We start from the raw sequence: 19,139 nt of genomic DNA on the forward strand, positions 1-19,139 counted from the left end.
CACACACAAACACACACACACACACACACACACACACACACACACACACACACACACACACACACACACACACACACACACACACACACACACACACACACACACACACACACACACACACACACACACACACATTTAATCACATTCTGCAAAGCCCTGCAGATGAGTTTTTGTATGTATGGAGATGTGGATGGAGAAAAATGCATTCTGTGTAAGGTGGGGTATTATCCCTCCACCCCTCCCAGGTCACCTTACACCTTGACTGCTGAAAGGCAATACTAAACACATGCAACCAGAAACACACACACACATATATACATCCACACATATACTGTATACATAGTATGCAGATAGCAGAGCAACATTAAACACACTGATGCCAATCTCGATCACCTTGAACATTTCCTCTCGTCCTCTTCCACATAAAGTCCAGTTCTTCACACACATCTTCACACAACATTAGATAATACAATCATCATATCATAACAAAGCTGTGAGAATGATTAGGATGATTACCGGTTCATTAACTGAAGTAGCTATCTGAAGGAAGAATCTGGCAGTATGTTTCTTTTAATGAGTTGAAACACTTGTTAACTTTTGGATGATTGCTTAATAACCTAAACTGCCACTAGCAATAAATTAAAGATTATAATCAGTTCTGTGTGTTGTTAAACTGTGCCGGATACAGCTCCAATCAACCTGAATCACCCGAGTCACTATAAATATGTGAGACAAATGACAAAGACAGTTGCCTAATTGCCTTCATTTTACTTAGAACTTAATAGCTCACCTGCTCACTTGGACCAGATCAAAATATTCTTACCAGTATAGTGTTGCATCATGCACTGATAGAGCATATTTAGTGATATGAGAACACATCAAATGGTTTCTTTAAAAGATTTGGATTTTTTATTTTTTTAAGATACTCAGTGCTTAACAAGAGACAGATCTGAGAAATGCATAGTTCAGAAGGAAATTAAATTAGATTAGATAAATTAGAATTAATAAAATAAAATTGATCAAATAACATTAAAAGAATAATAGAATAATTTGGGAGTAAAATGGAAAATGAATTGTCCTTTTTTGACCTAAAAGTAAGCATGTACAAGGATACTAGTTAAAGGCCCAGGTTTGATCCCTGAGACTTAGTAGAATGAATTGTGGAAGATTTATCGCCACACACAGTCACACAAAAGGTCCTCAGAATATAACCAAATACCAGAAAACATATTTAATTCAGTTTGGAGTATTTCTAGCAAAAACCACCACCTTTCTGGTGTCTACAACACTCATCGGTATCATTAAAAACAAAATGATAAACAGATCTGGCTACCAACCTCACAAATTAAAAAACCACAGCCGTGACTCTTCCAATTAACTTGCCCATCTCTCTTTTCTATGTTCATTTTTCCTCCTCCATACACCTACGAGTGGCCATCAGCATACCTGCCATCCGCTCTGATCTAAAACTAACAGCAAGCAAACAGAGTCAGAGACTTCTCCCTACATCTGGCTCTGCTTTTCCTCGTTTCCTCTGATTAATTAATTCAGATTGCTGTCATCGGCTAAATAAGCAAGTTTGAAGCATCATTTTCTCTGTCCCAACTCCTCCTTTCCTGTTCCATCTATTTTAAAGCGTTTAATGACTTACAGCAGATGTGAAATCATCTGCCGCTCTGCACCAAATGAGGAAAAGCAGCCATCCTACCAGTCTAAAGGTCAAATTCAGGCTGTGAAGGAAAGGCCATCCTCTCTGAATGAATTCAGAACAAATTAGTTTCAGGTGTCTGGTATGATCACTGGCGGGAAATCATCTTGTGCACAAAGACATTTAAACTAAAACTCAAGAGCAAAACTTCTCTCTGATTAAACACAAATCACCACTGCCGGCTGAAACGTCTGCAAGTGCTTTTCTCTTCCATAATCATTCTTGAGTGACATTGATATTTTCCTGTTTGCCTGAGGTCATTTGAATATATTTCTTATTATGGACTCTGTTCAATCAGACTGTCACTTAAATCCTGAATGAACTTGAAAATAGTGCAAGAAAAAAAGTGAATTCCTACCACTAACATAATAAATCATCCACGACCACTAGAAATAATAAATTACCCACTGAAATGAGTTTGTAGAGAAATTATAAGTATGCTTTGTAGTAATATACATTTTTGCACAGCTGATGAAATGCACGACAAACAGACACACTTCTGCTCCAATTTCTGCTAGTGAGAGACAACAGTGCAGTAGTTGCTATATTGATGACATTTCAACTAATCTGTTAAGTTTTTATAATATCATTAATTCTATTTTTATGGTAACCCTGCTCAACAATACATAGAAAAACAAAAAGTTCAGTGTGCCTGCAGGCATGGTAAACACCCACAGAGGCATGCCACATGAACCAGCAAATGGTGTGGTAAATTCAATTCTTGTGCAAACAGCAACAACACATCAACATCCAACACTTTCAGACACAAAGGGAGTGCAGTTCATGGCCTGCAAAAAAACACATTTAACCATCCCACACAAAGTGAGGAGAAAATATTGGACACACAGGCAAACAGTATGCTCCGTGTGCATGCTGCCAAATATATTAACATAGAGTATAATTAAATTTAGGGCAAAAACAAGTCCTTTTTATCTCCTAACATGATGGTCAATTGTTTAAAACCTTCCCCACATGATCATTTTGGCTTTAAAACAGTCTGGAGTTAAGGACACTAAGTCCAAAAATATCATAATGAACTTTCAAAACCCACCACATATAATTTGCGTGTAAGTGTGGAATGTAAACTCCTCCTCGGGTCATTAAAACCTCCGCATTCCCAGAAACAATATGAAGACATGCCCTCTGTGTCATTAGTGGCAGCTACTGTACAGCCCTCGTCTTCACACACACACACACACACACACACACACACACACACAGGCATACAGTTCACAGACACACAACTAAATGAAATGATGAGTTTTTGTCTCCTGTGATTAGTCGTCTGTAATCCTGTCATTAACACCAGCCTGGAGACAGAACTTTTGTGCTGCTCTCTACCCCCGACCCCTAACTACTACTTTCAGCTTTCTAATTCAAGTCTTTGAAATTCCCTCAGCTCCCATCCGAAAATACTGTTCCCAACTTTCTTCTGAACTATTATCTTGTGACAGACAGCTTATAATGTTGACAGGATGGCAGAAAATCACAAAAAACATGATATATGACTTCTTTAATATATGAGAGAGTTAGGGTGGGGGAGGGATAGCGTATCAGCACGGTAATAGTGAGAAGTAAGAGGTTATACAGACCACCTTTTACACCTGAATGACTCTCAGTTAATGAAGCATGAAAAAGGCAGCTGACGCAAATCATTAAAGTGCAAGTCTGACTTCAGTGCTCTCTCTGAACTAAGAACAATACACCATAATGTTAGCCTGGTTAGCTCTGTGGATTGTGGTAAGAATAAATGAGCAGGACAACTGAGCAAACTCCTTCTGCTCTCAACAAGCAGGACATGTGGTTGAAAGCTCTGGCAAAAAATAATGTGTGACCACAGGTCAAAGTGCTGTCATTATAATCCAATATCTTTTTTTCTTCTTCTTAAGTTTAACCCACTCCCGGAACACAGTTGATCTAAAGTGTTGTATAATAATTAATTGGGATCATTCTTATGCAACTTATCATGTGTGTAAAACTGTCATTACAGTATCATCTGTAATCCTCAATTACATACAACGTTGAACTTGTCTAATACATGTAACACACACAGATTACAGCTTTAGGATTACTGGTGCAGATATAGACTTTAAAAACAGAGACGTGATAAACAATGATTGAGTCGAAGTGTTGCTCAGCTTAACTACAGTACATGCATCTGCAGCTCTTTATCCAACCAATTCACTTGTTTAGCTTTCTCCTTTTCTCCCAAAAATATATGATGTGCTTTTTCTCTCCAGTTGCTTAAAGGTTCTTTGTTTTCAAATGACTTCCCACCAAAAAATTCAGAAAATGTACTTTTGTTGTATGTTGGTACTGTCAGCTAACATCATATGGCCTTGTCACAACTGGTTTTACAGTAAATGCTTACATGATGTACCACACTGCCTTTACATTACAATTAGCTTACTAAGATCCCCATTAGCTGCGGCCATGACATCAGCAAGTCTTCCTGTGGTCAGACACAATCAGAGGTTGGATTTTTTTTAAAGTAGATTTTTCAGGTATCTGTACTTTACTTGAGTTCGACTTTTTACTTTTGCTCCCTACATTTGAACACAAATATCTGTACTATCTACTCCTTACACTGTCAAAACAAGCTTGTTACTTGTTTCAACCCTGCCATCATAAAAAGAAGACATGACGTGCAAATAAGAAATAGAAAACTGATCTCTTTTTTTTTTCTTCTTTTGGTTTGTGCACTCCCTGTCAACCCGCCCTGGGCAACTGCTCATATCAAAATTCGCTGGAAGAGAAGTCCCAACAATGTGTGCAGACAGTGCAGGAATATGACAGCAGCAGGAAGACTCCTGCCACATGAACACATGCTGTGCACTGTGCACAATTTACAGAGGTCGATTATAATGGCAATCTGTGACAGTGAGTGAATCAGTGAGGACCGATTAACACGATTAAAAGAAATGACAGGAAAAAACACATTAACGCTGACAGCCCTAATATTTATATATATATTCTGTCTGAAATGTGACATGCAGCAAAATTAGACTGTGTCCACTGATTTATTTCTGTCAAGGTTGTTAACAAAAGTGGAAAACTATCCTATTTTGTGTGCTGAGAACCTTTTTCATTTTGCCGAGTTATCAAAAGAGGTATTGTGTATCATCATTCACTTTTACCAGAGTCTTTTTTTTAAGTGTCTGTACTTCTACTTAAGTACAGAGTGTTAGTACTTTTGCCACCTCTGGTCACAATGCACTTATTGCTAAGCACTTGCAGGAAATGATTAGTAATAGCATCAGCTTAATGCAAGAAAATGACCTCACAGTAGCAAATGAGCTGAACAGACAATAATAAAGAAAGTGTGTGGAAGTGTGGAACAGTCATGTTTAGCAGCTAGATTAGTGAATCTCTAATTATTTACAAGGTCAAGAACCAACTTTCACGCATATAAATCAAAGGTGCATTTTTTAATTAGGCTGCAATGCCTCCAAATATAGGACAACTTTATAAGCGTGTTTGCAATCTTTGTGGATAGTAGTTTCAGTTTCAGTTTCTCTCTTTGCTGTACTTGTCTTTCAAACAAAATCCCTTTTATGAGTAAGGTGAGGGAAGAAATAAGACGTTCACACCCGAAACGAAAACATCAATTATTTCTAAGCTAGCATGCGTGCCCTGACAAAAAACCTGCACCTTGTAATGAGATACCTTATGTGTCTACTCACAAACATTCACCCTTTCTCCTCAGTGTATGTATAATGAAAGTCCTATCATTAAAGTTTCATTATGTTATTCAGTTGGTTACAATCTGCAACCTCACTGCTAGACACAAGTAATAAATCCAACACACTTTACTTTTATGTTTTTTCATGCTAAACACGGAGCTGGTGTTAAAGTTAGATTGCTGGTAAATGTCAAATCTGTGCAAGACATGAAGAGCATGAAAAAATGCAAGAGAAGAAGAAGTAACTTGTTGTTCACAGAAGTTTATGGGCAGTTTGTTCATGACTGTAATGCATGAATTGGATCATGTTTTAACTACTTCATTTATCAGAGTGCCAACTGTTTTTGCAAGTAAGACATAGCTTCATTAGTTTGGAAGGAGGCTAGATCTGCAAGATAACAAGATTATGAGATGACGTGAGAATCCATTTTGTCAGACTTCAAGTCATACGCTTGTGGCCAAACGACTGGTGTTTGAACCAATCTGCATCCTATGAAGAACTCCTGGCAGCTATGGGCATGGTTCAGGTGTGACGACAGCGAGAAGTGGCTCCTAAAAAGGTTAGTTTAGATGCTGCTATAGACTCAGTTATATCAGAACTGGAAAGTATTTAAATAAATATATAGGTAGCTACACTACTTGTTAGCTTTCACAGTTCCTCAGACTGCAGCTCGTTATTGTGTCTCCTCTTTGGCGCTCTGCTACTAATGTCATACGCTTCATTGATCTGACTGGTTGAAGATGACTGGTTGTTATCTGTGATAGACGGTAACAGATAGATGGTTTCGTCCAATCACCTGTCAATTAGTTGGGGGGGGGGGTTGTGTTTTTTACAGTGCCTGCCCTTTTCCAAACAGTATCCAAGGACAATTCTCAGATGATTCTGTGTATCAAACCATCTGGCACATCAGGTTAATGGCTTCAGACACTTCAGAGAAATCTTAACAGTGGCCCGGAGGTCAGCAAAAGTGCAAAGCTGAAGAAGACAAGAGAAGAAAACTGGAGCTGGCAGCTTTAATAGATCACCTTGTTGACATGTCAAAGCCCATTGGGGATTGCTGAGATCAGTTGACAGTCAACTGATGTGTGGCTTTATTTTCCTCAGGTTTCAAATGTATCGACACATTGTTTCTTCTCTTGTGTATGTAATGTCTTGCAGCCCCAACACTGAACATTGAGACTGGCTGGTGAGTTACACTTACGGAGCGGTTGAGGTCACAGATAACAGTGACAGTGACAGTGACAGATAAGAGAGCACTGCTGGTGTACATTCAAAGCACTTATGAATACATTTTCTTTCTGGTGTCTTATCTCAAATCTACCCTGAAGTGCTTTTACTGGAACATATCCTGACATCTGCAATTTATTTTAATAAAAAACAAAACTGCTCAGGGATATCTAACTCATAACACACAGCATTACACTTTTCCCAAAGGCTAACTTTCTCACTTTGGAACAAGCTCCATTATGTAACATTTAAATTTACAGAATCTCACCTGTCTGATGGCGTGCAGCAGCTTACCATACGAGTAGACGATGACGCAGAATGGCAGTACCAGGCAGAAGGTGAACAGGCAGATAATGTAGGAGATATTGTTTGGCGTGTGGGTCTTCCAGTCGACTGAGCAGGTGGTACCGGGACCCTCAGGCCCGTATCTGCTCCAGCCCAGCAGCGGAGGGATAGTCCAGGCTACTGCATAGAGCCAGGAGAAGCAGATCCCTACCAGCGCTGGGCGAAAGTCTCTGCTGTCAGCAATAGTGGTCGCCATCATGGTGCAGTAACGCTCATAGGACAGAACGGCCAAGGAGATCAGGGAGACAATGCCTGCGGAAGTTAAACACAAAGAAATACTTAACACACACACAAGGTAGTTATTAAGTGTCTAACAAAAAAAATCATGGCATGATATCTCACATTATAAAAAGGAGCTGAACTGCAATATCAACTAAGCCTTACCACAATTGGGGCTTTAGGAAAAACACTCAGCAGCTTTTCTCAAAATTGGAGCTGAGGGAGCTGTTCAAAAGTTTGGACACACTTTACCATTCAAGTAAATGGAAAAGTGGTGCTTTATATGATAGTAAGATTTTTAACGACCGATGAACTGATAATAAAAATAATTGTTAGTTGTAGCCCTGAACTTAAATTTCTTGTATTTTTCTCCAATCTCCTCAAGATACTGAAAAGTAACACATTCTCACTTTCTCTTTTGGCATTTTTTGCTCGAAACATTACTCAGTTGTATGACATAAATAAGCAACTTTCTACTTTCACCATTTCTTTTCAATAAAATTGGATCAAATTGTAAGCCCTGAGGTGTGATTTAAAGGATTGTCACATACTCAGCGGCCATATTATCTCTTCACAATGAAACAAACATGCACTGAAACACTGATTTGCATCGGAGTGGAGCCAAACAGAAGTAGAGCTGTGTGTAGTCTTTTTTTCTATACATTCATTGCTAATTATTAAATCTGTTGCACTGGAGTGAATTACTGTTGAAATAAGTGTCAAATCAAGGCTAATCAGCACATACTGGCTAAAGTGATGGTTCAGGGGCTCTTTACTTCCATCCACACTGAGTCTGAGATGTTGATTACACACAATCACAGCAACACGATGTGTAACAGAGGTCCCTGATTGGCTCACACCCTGGCATGCTTGTTGTGGTCACGGGGCTGGGGCCATGGGTGCACAATGTACTGAGAGCAACAGCAACAGCAAGAGTCTTAAGAATAATGGAAATGATTTTGTGTTTGTGAGTATCAGTGTGAAAGCTTTGTGAGTGTGTGTGAGTGTGTCTGCGGTTGGATGAAGAGGGAGTAAGAGCTCTCTCTATTCATTACTGATGCACTCTGGTTATATAAAGCCTGTGAACTCTACAAGTTTATCCATATGGGTCAAACAGATAATTAACGTACTGTGTTTAAAGGATGGCTTCGTGATTTTTCCACTGTCTTAAAGTAATGTTCAAGCAATATGAACATGGAAATAGGTTTTGCTTTCTGTAATCATTCCTCCTGTTCATACTGACCATTAGAAATCTTCTACTCACAATGTAAGTGATAGGGGACAAAATCCACAGTCCTTCATTTGAGGCTTAAGCTGTCTGTTAGTCTTTTGTGTTGAGCTGCAGTCAAAGATATAATAATAATAATAAATAATAATATGTCTAATTTGTACTACACTTTTCATTCATAGTGAAACTGAAATTGTTACAGTATTAAAAACACAGAACACAACATAAATAAACCTGGGGGTGTGTGATGCCCTCAGAAGGTTATGAAGCATAATGCAGCGGAGCAGGAGGGTGGACCCCATGGTGTGGAGCTTAATACTAGGGGGCCTGGAGGAACAACCTGCTGGCAGATCTGAGTGTGCAGGTGGAGGTTTGTAGAATGATGCATGTCCGTTGATGGATTTGTATGCGAGAAGCAGGATTTTTGTAGTCAATCCTAAAGCTTACAGGCAGCCAGTGCAATGAAAACAGAACTGGTGTCATATGTTTGTGTTTTCGCTCTCTCATCAGGATCCTGGTAGCTCTGTTATGAATGTCCTGGAGCTTCTGGATGCTCCTGCAAGGGATCCCTGTGAAGAGTTCATTGCAGTAGTCCAGTTTTGAGGAGATAAAGACATGGACAAGCATCTCTGTATCTGACAGGGTTCGAGAAAGGTGATGTTTAGAGATGTTTTTCAGATGGTGGAATCATCAAAAGTCAGCTGAGGGTCAAACCGAACAGCCAGATTAGTAGCCAGTTGTCAAAGGTGAGATGAAGTATGTCGAATAGCTGAACCTGCTGGTGAAAGTTTGTGCTCATCCATGCTTTTATCTTCTCAAGACAGGACCATCCACTTCATTTGGCTAATTTGGGCGGCTAAAGCTTAATATTAGCTTCAGATAAGCTTCTGAATGTCTTTTTGCGCAAACTGTGGATTGTGGATTTTAACCCTTATCTAAATACTCCTCTAAGTTCACTAGCTAGTTGTTAACTTTGTCTGTCTGCAGATTGGTGCTGAGCAGATAGCATACTTTAGGATATTAAAGATCATATGCTGAAAACAGCAGTGGAGTGTTACAATTCTCTAGGGGCCCATCTCACATTACATATAAATGCCTGGTCTGTTATTAACATAAAGAAATTGTGCAGCTTTAATGTTCTGTTTGCTTGGCCTATAATTGATTTAATGATCTTGTGATTGCAAAATAAGATTTTCATTTAATTGTGTTATTGCCTATAATCAGCAAACCAATTGATTTAAGTAATCATGGGTAAACAAACCTTAAAGATAACTACCCACAAGGCCTTTCCAGCTTTCTGGAGTGGATTTGTTTTAATACAAATGGTCTGCTACCTCAGCAACAGGGCAGCTTCTCTTAACAGCAACCATTTTCCCATTCATTTCCTGTAATAATTGCACAGTCTCTACTCTGAGCCTGGTGGGGATTCGGGAGCATATCTGTCCCAAATGTTGGCTTTGATTCAAACATGGCCCACTTTGATTCTCCACCATGCATTTTAATGGGTTTTTCACCTAAGGCCTGATTCTTCTTCGCCCCACTCCGGGGTGGCACAGAATAGATTTATGGTAAAATGGATGACCCAATGTCCCAGACCTGAGTCAGCAAAGGAGGTAATCATCCTTCATTGTCTTTTGCTTTTTTGCTCTCTCTCTCTCTCTCTCTCTCTCTCTCTCTCTCTGCATTTCGTCTTTTCTTTAGTTTCTCTCTCGTTCCGTCTTTCTCTATTACCCTTGTGCTCTTTCTCTCTGCATTCCTCTTTCTCTTTTACTTTATACCCTGCCTCTGCCTCCTTCCTTGTTTCCATCTCTTCCTCTCTCCTTTGTTTTCACGTCAGTTTCTTGGGTTTGTTTCTTGGAGTATTATCCAGTTGCTGTCCACTCAGCTGGACCTCCAGGACAATCAAGTTTGTGTATATGCGCTTACTGCAGGTAACCAGTTTACAATTCTGCAATAATTTGATTTATTCAGCATCAGGTAAACACAGAAACCCTTTTCTATAATCAGAAAAGAGGGTTTGAAAGAGCCACTGGTGGAAAGTACATAAGTAAATTTACTTAAGTACAAATTTGAGGTTCTTGGACTTTCTTTGATTATTTCCATTTTATACTTTGTACTTCTACTCCACTATATTTCAAAGGGGAATACTGCAGTTTTTACTACATTGCATTTATTTGTTACTTATAGTTAATTACCTTTTTTTCAGATCAAGATTTACATGGAATAATATATTTTCAATAACTTGTTTAAGTTGTTTTTTTATTTGTTATGCACTTTGAGTTGCAGTACTGTGTGAAAAGTGCAATATAAATATAGTGTACTATGATTGTTGTTATTATTATAATCATCATCATAATAAAAAACATTATAGGTATAGGTACGATGCAGTACTATTTCTATTAATCTACCAAAAGTTTCTGTTCATTCACTTATTTATTAGTGATTAAAAAACCAAACAATATAATACACTAAAATAATATAACAGAAGCTGTTTACAGGATTTGGTGGCGTCTCCCCCTTCCAAGTGTGTAGAACAACCAATGGTGGTCACGAAACTCACAATAAACACAAAGGCCCTCTCTAGAACCAGTGTTTGGTGTGTCCTTTGTGGACTACTGTAGAAACATGGCAGTGCAACAAGGTGGGCTACATGGAAGAAGACGCACTTCCTGTGTAGATATAAAGGGCTTATTCTAAAGGTGACAAAAACACAACGATTCTTATTTTCAGGTGATTATACACTGATTAATATTATGAATATTATATTCTGTTTCTGGAAAGTTTGCCGCCACTAAATTCTACACACTTTAAGTAAATTGCACATAATACTTTATCAGCAAAACATGCTGTACTGTACTTTTATATAACTTTTCTTTCAATGACGTAACATTGTGAAGTCAGGGCTTTTATTTGTAATGGACTATTTTTAGACTACTGTATTGTTACTTTCACTCAAGTAAGGGATCTGAATACTTCTTCAGGCACAGGAAAGACCTCATTTCCCAGCTAGATTTCTTTCAGAGGAATATGATATCAATGGGCGTGTATACGTGTAACCAGGTTTTCAGTTGTTTTTTTGTGCCTGTGCAAGACCAAAAAAAAGAAAAAAAATTAAGCGAGGAAAAAAGTATGGCTGTGACAGTTGCATACTGGAAAGATCATAAAATGTAACTTCAAATACGTTTATTTCAAATCCCACTAACACTTGAAATTACACTAAACTAGCCTCTGTGAGTCCACATCCACAACGGAAAAGTTTACTTTTCGCCTAAAATTCAGATACATTTGTGCTTCTTACTGCACGTTCAGTCCAACATCAAACAACAGTTATAAAAGGCTGTTTGTTATGACTAATACACTTAATATAAGGGTAGAAATCTTATCATAGAACCACTGTTTGTACTGTATATAATGATTTTACAGTAACATGTTAACATGTTTCCCAATCTCCTGTGTAATTTGATCCGTTCTTGTCAGCCGGGTTCATGTGTGCATGTAAACATACTCCATGAGTTCTTCTTTATTCTAACCATTTCCTCTGAAGTCAGTTTAAAAAGTGTACTCTTTTATCCTGCACCTGTTATCCCCCTACAGCATTATGATGGTGGATAGCTTGTGTAGGAGGGAGGAGAAAAAATGTCGTCATGAAGATCTAATTCCAGTGAGAGTGACCCGGGGCTTGATTACCAGCTTTCCAACAGTGCCTGAATGCATGGTACAATAGCTCCAATGTTGTCTTGGTAATTGCAGCGGGGCGGACAGTGTCTCATTAGTAAATTAACAAACAGACTGGATTCCATGTTTGTTCTCACAGGGCAGAAGGTGAAACCATAGGTCTCAGCTCCTTTTGCACTTTAGTCCTGCTAAACTGAGTACATGTTTCTTTTTTTGTAGTCCTGCCAGTGACATAATGTGTCTTATTAGACTGATTGAACAGTGTGATGTGTACTGCTGGTAGCGTAGTGATAAGTAAGTGTTGAAAGAAGCCGATTACATTTGTCTCTGTTGCTTCTGTTTCCTTTTTAGGGTATTATAAATATCTTTGGTTATCTATAAACATCCTAATCATTTGTTTATAGAGAAAACATTCATAATCACACTATGTTATGATTTCATGTTATCTAAAAGAGGAGAACAAAACAGCCACAATTTAATTTGTAAGTGAAGGATGCAATATTTTTTGAATGGTAGGTTTCATTGTAACCATTAATCAGCATTGCTTACGAACTGAAAGCCTACCTTTACTGTCAAATGTAGATGACCAGTGTATTAGTGTAAAACAAACTGGTTTACAAATTTCAAACAAATGAAACTGCAAAAAAACTTCACTTTTACAGTCCTTTTTTTGTTGCATCTCCCTCTCTTTTGTCCCCTTCTGGCAACTGATTGTGGGACTGCAGACTGAACAGGACAACATTTGGACTACTGTGCAGCTGCGGCTGTTGTGGCTGGCATGTGAGGAAGCTGGCGTCGCTTTTGCATGAGAGAAGTCACATTTCCTCCATTTTCTCTATGTCATCCTCCTTTTGTCATACTTTCACTTTTCACAAATCATACCTTCCACTCAACTGAACCACCGTCTCACATACTTTTTATAGTCCTATGAATGCTGCCCTCCACTACGGGGAGGCCTATGCACTACAATCACTATGATGATTGCCTGATAATTGATGGGGATTGATAGGCAGTTCTCGTGCCAGTGTGAAGGTCGCCCCTTGAGGTCTGTCTCCACTGTCCTAATGACAGAAATACACATACAGTACAGGCCAATCTATAGCTTCAAGATTCCACATAATCACTCTTTACCTGAAGGAGGCTATGCAATTTAAGCTAAATCTCCACCACAGGCTGCTTTTTTTTCTCCAGTTAAAGCAAAATCTAGAGTGAACTCTGCAGAGTTCAGACTCACTATTACATCACTTAAAGGGGACCTGACATGATTTTTGTATTTTTCTGTCATTTTGATTTTATTATAATGCCTGGTGTCTCCATTAAACACAGTCAAAAACCTCCAAAACTTGGGGTAAAATTCTACAGAGAGTCAAAAGTCGCTCCTTTAACAACGTTTTTTCTACTTTTCCAACTTGCCCACAAGCAGCCATCCGTTCCTTAGTCTTTGTTTCTAAGGTTTTTACACAGGTTGTTCACATTGTCCACTTGCATTTGGGGTCAGATTTGGGCTAAAACATGCACGGATGTATATGAGAAGGCCACATTTTCAATAAAGAAGCGAAAAACAGAAAAAGAAAAGAGAAAAAGAAGTGAAATCTGACTGCTATTGTTTGTTTATGTAGACTTTAGATCCAGCTAATCAGAACAGACTGCACTCATTGGGAAGGAGCCTGTTTCAGGTTGAATTTAGGGGGTTTAACAGCGAGTATAAGATGAATGAGGATTTTTTTAAACAGTAGAGCCCCAGAATAAAAAATATGGAACAGAAAATGTGTATGATACATCCCCTTTAAAAACCAAAAATAACACTTTTCTTTCCATCGGACATAAAAGGATCTAAATTAACTTTAAAGGAAAAGTTATCATTCTTAGATCAGTTCTGCCAAACTACTGCAATCAGTCACCAAGTGCTGACATCAATCATTAATGGCAAGGTGCGTATCTGTCACCTCCAATAGTCTTAGAGAGCTAATGACTAGATCAGTCCAGAAATCAATATCTAAAACGTCTAATTTAGGTCTTTCTAGCCTTTGATCCTCTCACGTAGTTTTGATCCTATTGCTTGTTTATTCTTTGGCTGTCTAAAGCCGCACTTGAACATGCTCTGCAATGAAACACTGCAAAATTAATAGCGAAAGTTCTCAGTTCATGGATAAACTGTAGATTGGATATGAATTGTTCATGTCTTAGTGTGAATGTCAGTTTGTTGAAAGATGTGCTTGTAGCATCTAGGATTGTATTGGAAAGCTGTTCAGCGCCGTCAGAAGCTGTATAGTGGAGTCATGGAGGGATTTAGTCAGAGTCCTTCTGTTTGATTGAAAAAGATGAGAAGAGATGAGCAGATATACTTTGCTGTAGGTCTATAACCCACAGAGAAAACACCTGATTTAAAAGCAGACACTTGACTCCAGAGAGCGGTGAAAGTAACAGAGATAGATGATGACAAGGTGAGTAAAGACCAATATAGATCTATATTGTGAGTCTATTAACAGATTGATTATTCGCTGGTTTCCGCTCAGTCACAGAGGGAGAAATGTCTAAATTCAGCAAGACTACGAGTACGCTGACTACACAACACTCAGTCATGATCTCTCTCTGGTTTTGTTTACTCCAGTGGCCCGAAAATGAGGATATTACTATCTGAGCAGAGGGGGTGAAATCAATCAATCCTGAGCGATAATCAGAGTGATTGTCCTGAAACTAAAAAAAGGTTTAAAGTTTGATCACAGCATTGTCAACAGTCCTGCGTGTCCAAATTTTAACAAGACACAGAACCTCTAAGGATCTAGATAAGAGTCTAACAAGAGGAGACTTATTATGTAATATGATCAGAAATGCTTTTTCCATGTTTCATGATTTTTTTTAGAGTTGATTTCCTCTACAATCCATCCTCCTCCTCAAATGTTACCTCTGGGACAGATTGTACTCCATATTTTTCTTGAAGACTCAGTTTGAAAGCTGAGCGTGTCCAGTAAACAGCAGTGGGAGCATATAACACAACCTAATAGGATTTTAATTGAAATTGGAGAATGAAAGAGGTTAATAAGATTTTAATCATGGTATGTTTTGAGTGAGTTGCCCATTGCTGCAGGCGATAATGTATATTTTCTTCATGACACTGCAAGCTGCTACAGCATGAAAATGAGGTAAATGTGTTGTATGAAGTAACAGGGCAAACCAAGAACTTCAAACCCTTAAATTATTGTCAGTTGTCATGTTTTATGTGTCTAAAGATGCCACATTGTGACCCTTGGGGCTCTTGAAATCGTTTTACATCGTTTTGGATAAATGTGCATGATGTGCAGAAATTGAATGTAAGAAGTTAGTAACGTTAGTGGGATACAAGCTATTTAGCCTACAGTTTTTGCTACATAGAGGGTTAATATATTGATAAAAGAAATTGGATAAAATCTTAAATTACGCATCACTGCCTCTATGACTGACCCTGGAATTAAGAGGCAAAATCAATATTTAATCTCTTGTTAGAGGTGAAAATGAGTGAAATAATAAGACAGAGAAAGATACGATTTAATTATAGATTAAATGACCTGGAAGGTGTTACTTTTGCTCATTAAACCTACAGTGACTCATGCCAAAGGGGAAAAATGAATGAATGCCGGCTTACCTAAAAATGCGTTAATGAACCCGTACCAAACGCACCCAGCGCGCCCGATCAGCCACCGCCCCTGGGTGCTGGCTGCGAAGCTGAACGGGGTGCCCAGCATGCTGACCAGCAGGTCGCTCGCCGAGATGCTCACTAGCAGGAGGTTCATGGGCGTGCGCAAAAGCCGGTACCGGCAGAACAGCGTGAGCACCAGAAAGTTACTGAGGAACCCGAAAGTGCCGATGAAGCCGAGGCACACCGCCACCACCAGGTGCCCAGTGGGGCTCAGGGATGGAGGAGGCAGAGAACCGGATACCTCCTCGTACGCATCCGTCGCCGTCGCCGCCGTGCCACCGGCTCCTCCCCCGGGACAGTGCGCACAGCTGAGGCTCACGTTGGAAACGATCATACCGGGCTGAGCCGCGAAGTTTGGACCAGCCCGAAGTTTGCACCGCGGGATGAAACCATCCGGTCTCGGTGCCTCTCACTCAGTCAACCCATCTGGAGAAGCGAAGGCGCACGGGGGAGTCCTCTGCTGCACCATGTAACAGCGCATGTATCAGCTTAATGGAAAGATTATAAATTTCTAAACGCTGGGTTCCCCGGTCTACGAGAGCTACTTGGCGAATGAATGAGGTTTCAGAGAGCAGATGCCAGTGTCATGATAGATCCGCCCCTCCGCCGTGCGCTCCGGGTCCGCCGAGGTGCGCTTCTTTTCCTGAGCTTTTATCACCCACAGCGCCTTTTAACGCGCTGCGGGACAAAAACCCTCAACACAAGGCGGCGGAGATGTGTGTGTGTGTGTGTGTGTGTGTGTGTGTGTGTGTGTGTGTGTGTGTGTGTGTCTGTGGGCATGCATGTAACACTTTTCAATCAAAACTGCACCGCCACTGAAAGCATTGCATAACGATGTTTTATTTGGACGGAGCACACACCAAATTAAGTGAAACATGATCCACAAACTGTGTGTGGCAGGTGCAAGCTCAGAGTGTGTTTCTCCTACATTAGCTTGTGAACATCTTCATTATCATGTAGAGAGACACACTTTTAATAAATAACCGATTTCTCATCTCTGATGGAGGAGCAATCCATATGATGCCTGTCAAGAGATCAGTATGTTATAGCCTGAGGGATAAGGGCTGCTTTCTTTTGAGCTTGTATTGTATCTACTATTTTCTAGGCTAATCATTATTTCATGATAAGATGAGGTTATTGGCTGTTTGGGTTGCAGCTTGATGTCAGGGGTCATGAAGTCTAATTACCTGGAAATTAATTGTATCCTGGCTCCTACAGTCTGTCTTTCTCTCTATGCAAGTAGCCATGTTCATTTCATTTCTCTTTCTTATTCTTATTTGATGCCCATGTCATTTCCTCTCCCTCTTCGACAGGAACACATAGACTCACAGTGAACCATTTCAAAAGGAGTTCATGGTTGTTATTCAGTCTCAAACCGGGGGGGGGGGGGGGGGGGGTGGAAACCTGTAAGACTGTTATACAAATGGAGTGTTTCCAGCTCTGCCACCTTAATGGTTAAGGTTTAGTCAAGTTGAACATTATGACTGAACAAATAGTCTAATCCACCTGCAAAACTGTTTAACGGAAATTAAAGAGCGGATGCATTAATACTATACCTGCAGCTTAACAATAATAAGACAGTAGTGCTACTAATTGGTCCACACTGTGTAACTGAATAGCTCAAGCACCAGCTGGGTTCCTCAATTCTGAATGCAACACATTCTGCTAGAAATGAAGGTGTTACATCTGAATCTAACCTCACTTCGAGGAACAGGTTGTCCAAACATTATTTTTTACAATTAAGAACAATCTTCAAAGTGAAATCTTTTCTGTCCTTCAGTGATCTGGGAGAAGGTTATACATGCTTTTTATCTTTTCCAGATTTGACTATTGCCCTGCTTTTAATGGGTATTAAGAAAAAGGTGCCATGTGACACCGGTTTTAGCCTTCACATTTTTATGCTTGATTGCACTACTAAAGCCCAACTGGGATTAGCCCCAGAGTAAATAATAGACCTTGTAATACTGAGCCTGGATGCATCATGTATGTGTGTCTGCAAATATATTTATGTGTCTGTGTAGATTTGTATTCACGTATATATTTATATTGTTTTGATCCGTTTTATTTGTTTTCATCAGTTTTTTGTTGAATTTCATTATATTGTTTTTATTTGACTTTATGACGTTTTCTCATCTCTGTAATATTCTCTGTAGGATTTTATATGTTCTTTATCTTCCTCAGTGCTGTTCTGTCTGTTTTTATTGACTTCTGAATCACTTGTAGCATTTGTTTTGAATGCTGCTATATTCAGGGGCGTATTTAGTCATTTGGGGGCCCAAGGCAAACCCAGTCATTGGGGGCCCTCCACATTCTCGTACCGCACTGACAAAAGTTTTATTCTCACCTCAACACAAGGTTTTCAATGTAGGCAGCAGCAAGTAGGTTCAGCCTGGATACTGTTTTATCTTGTGTTACTAAAAAAAAGAAGACACCACAAAAGATAACAAGGTCAATTATGAGAACAAACATTTTAACAGTATAACTTTTTTTAAATCAAATTTACCTTTTGTCTTTCTTTCCTTCTCCCTTTTCTCTTTTTCTTTCTCACCCTTTTTTCTTTGCGATGTATTCTTCATCTCCTTCCTGTCCCTTTTCCAATTTTTCTCCTTTGTGTTCTTCCACTTTTTCTTTCCTCTCCTCTTGTACCATCAGGTCATATTTGTTTGTTTTTTCCTTCAGATCATGTCTGTGCATGACAGACTTAAAATTATCACACTAAAATTTGTTCAGTGAATAATATTTATCACCAAAGATTTTGAATCAACTAAAAAGTGTGAATTTGAGAACATTCTCCTATTTCCTGAGCTAAATAAAGTCCTTAAAATCTTTCTTGAGGATTATTATCTAACAAGTGATTCATCTCAACGCTTTTACTGTAACTGATAAGAACATTAATCAGCATTTAATATAGTTTACCATTTCAACGGCTTTAACACTCACATCTTCATGACGAAAAGGGCCACTTGTGCCACTCTCCACTTCATCTCCTCCTCAGCTGACACTCAGCAGTGCTACTTCTGGCAAGAGTGTCTGGCTTGTCCAGTGTTTGGAGGGTTACTTTTAAAATGTATCCCCCTACAGATTACTGATTACATGTCCTAAAATGTAATCTGTAATGTATTCCCCTTGGATTACTCAAGTAAAGTAATGTATTATAATACTTTTAGATTACTTTTAACTTACTTCAAAATCGTCCAGATGAACATGTTTATCTGGGACGCTGATTTTAGTTAACACTAGCTTATTCCTGTCTTCAGAGAAAAAGTTATGCAAATACACAAAACACAAATGTGGCACATTTTGTCCTGCAACTGATACTATTTAAAGAAAAATGGCATCCAAGAGTCAACGTTCTTCAATTTATTTTACCTTTATTAA

At 39.1% G+C, this 19,139-nt stretch overlaps 1 protein-coding gene across 1 annotated transcript in view; it reads right to left on the reverse strand.

Moving 5' to 3' along the window:
- tmtopsb (teleost multiple tissue opsin b) overlaps positions 1–16,095 on the reverse strand; it is a 30,764-nt gene extending 14,669 nt beyond the window's left edge. The window contains exons 1-2 of the mRNA XM_053342223.1: positions 15,708–16,095; positions 6,887–7,215 (exon numbers count right to left, since the gene is read on the reverse strand). Of these exons, the coding sequence (XP_053198198.1) occupies positions 6,887–7,215; positions 15,708–16,095 (717 nt within the window). The remainder of the gene's footprint in view (positions 1–6,886; positions 7,216–15,707) is intronic.
- Between the last annotated feature and the right edge of the window lie 3,044 nt (positions 16,096–19,139).

This window comes from Scomber japonicus, chromosome 21 (genome assembly GCF_027409825.1).
Source record: "Scomber japonicus isolate fScoJap1 chromosome 21, fScoJap1.pri, whole genome shotgun sequence".
NCBI lineage: Eukaryota > Metazoa > Chordata > Actinopteri > Scombriformes > Scombridae > Scomber > Scomber japonicus.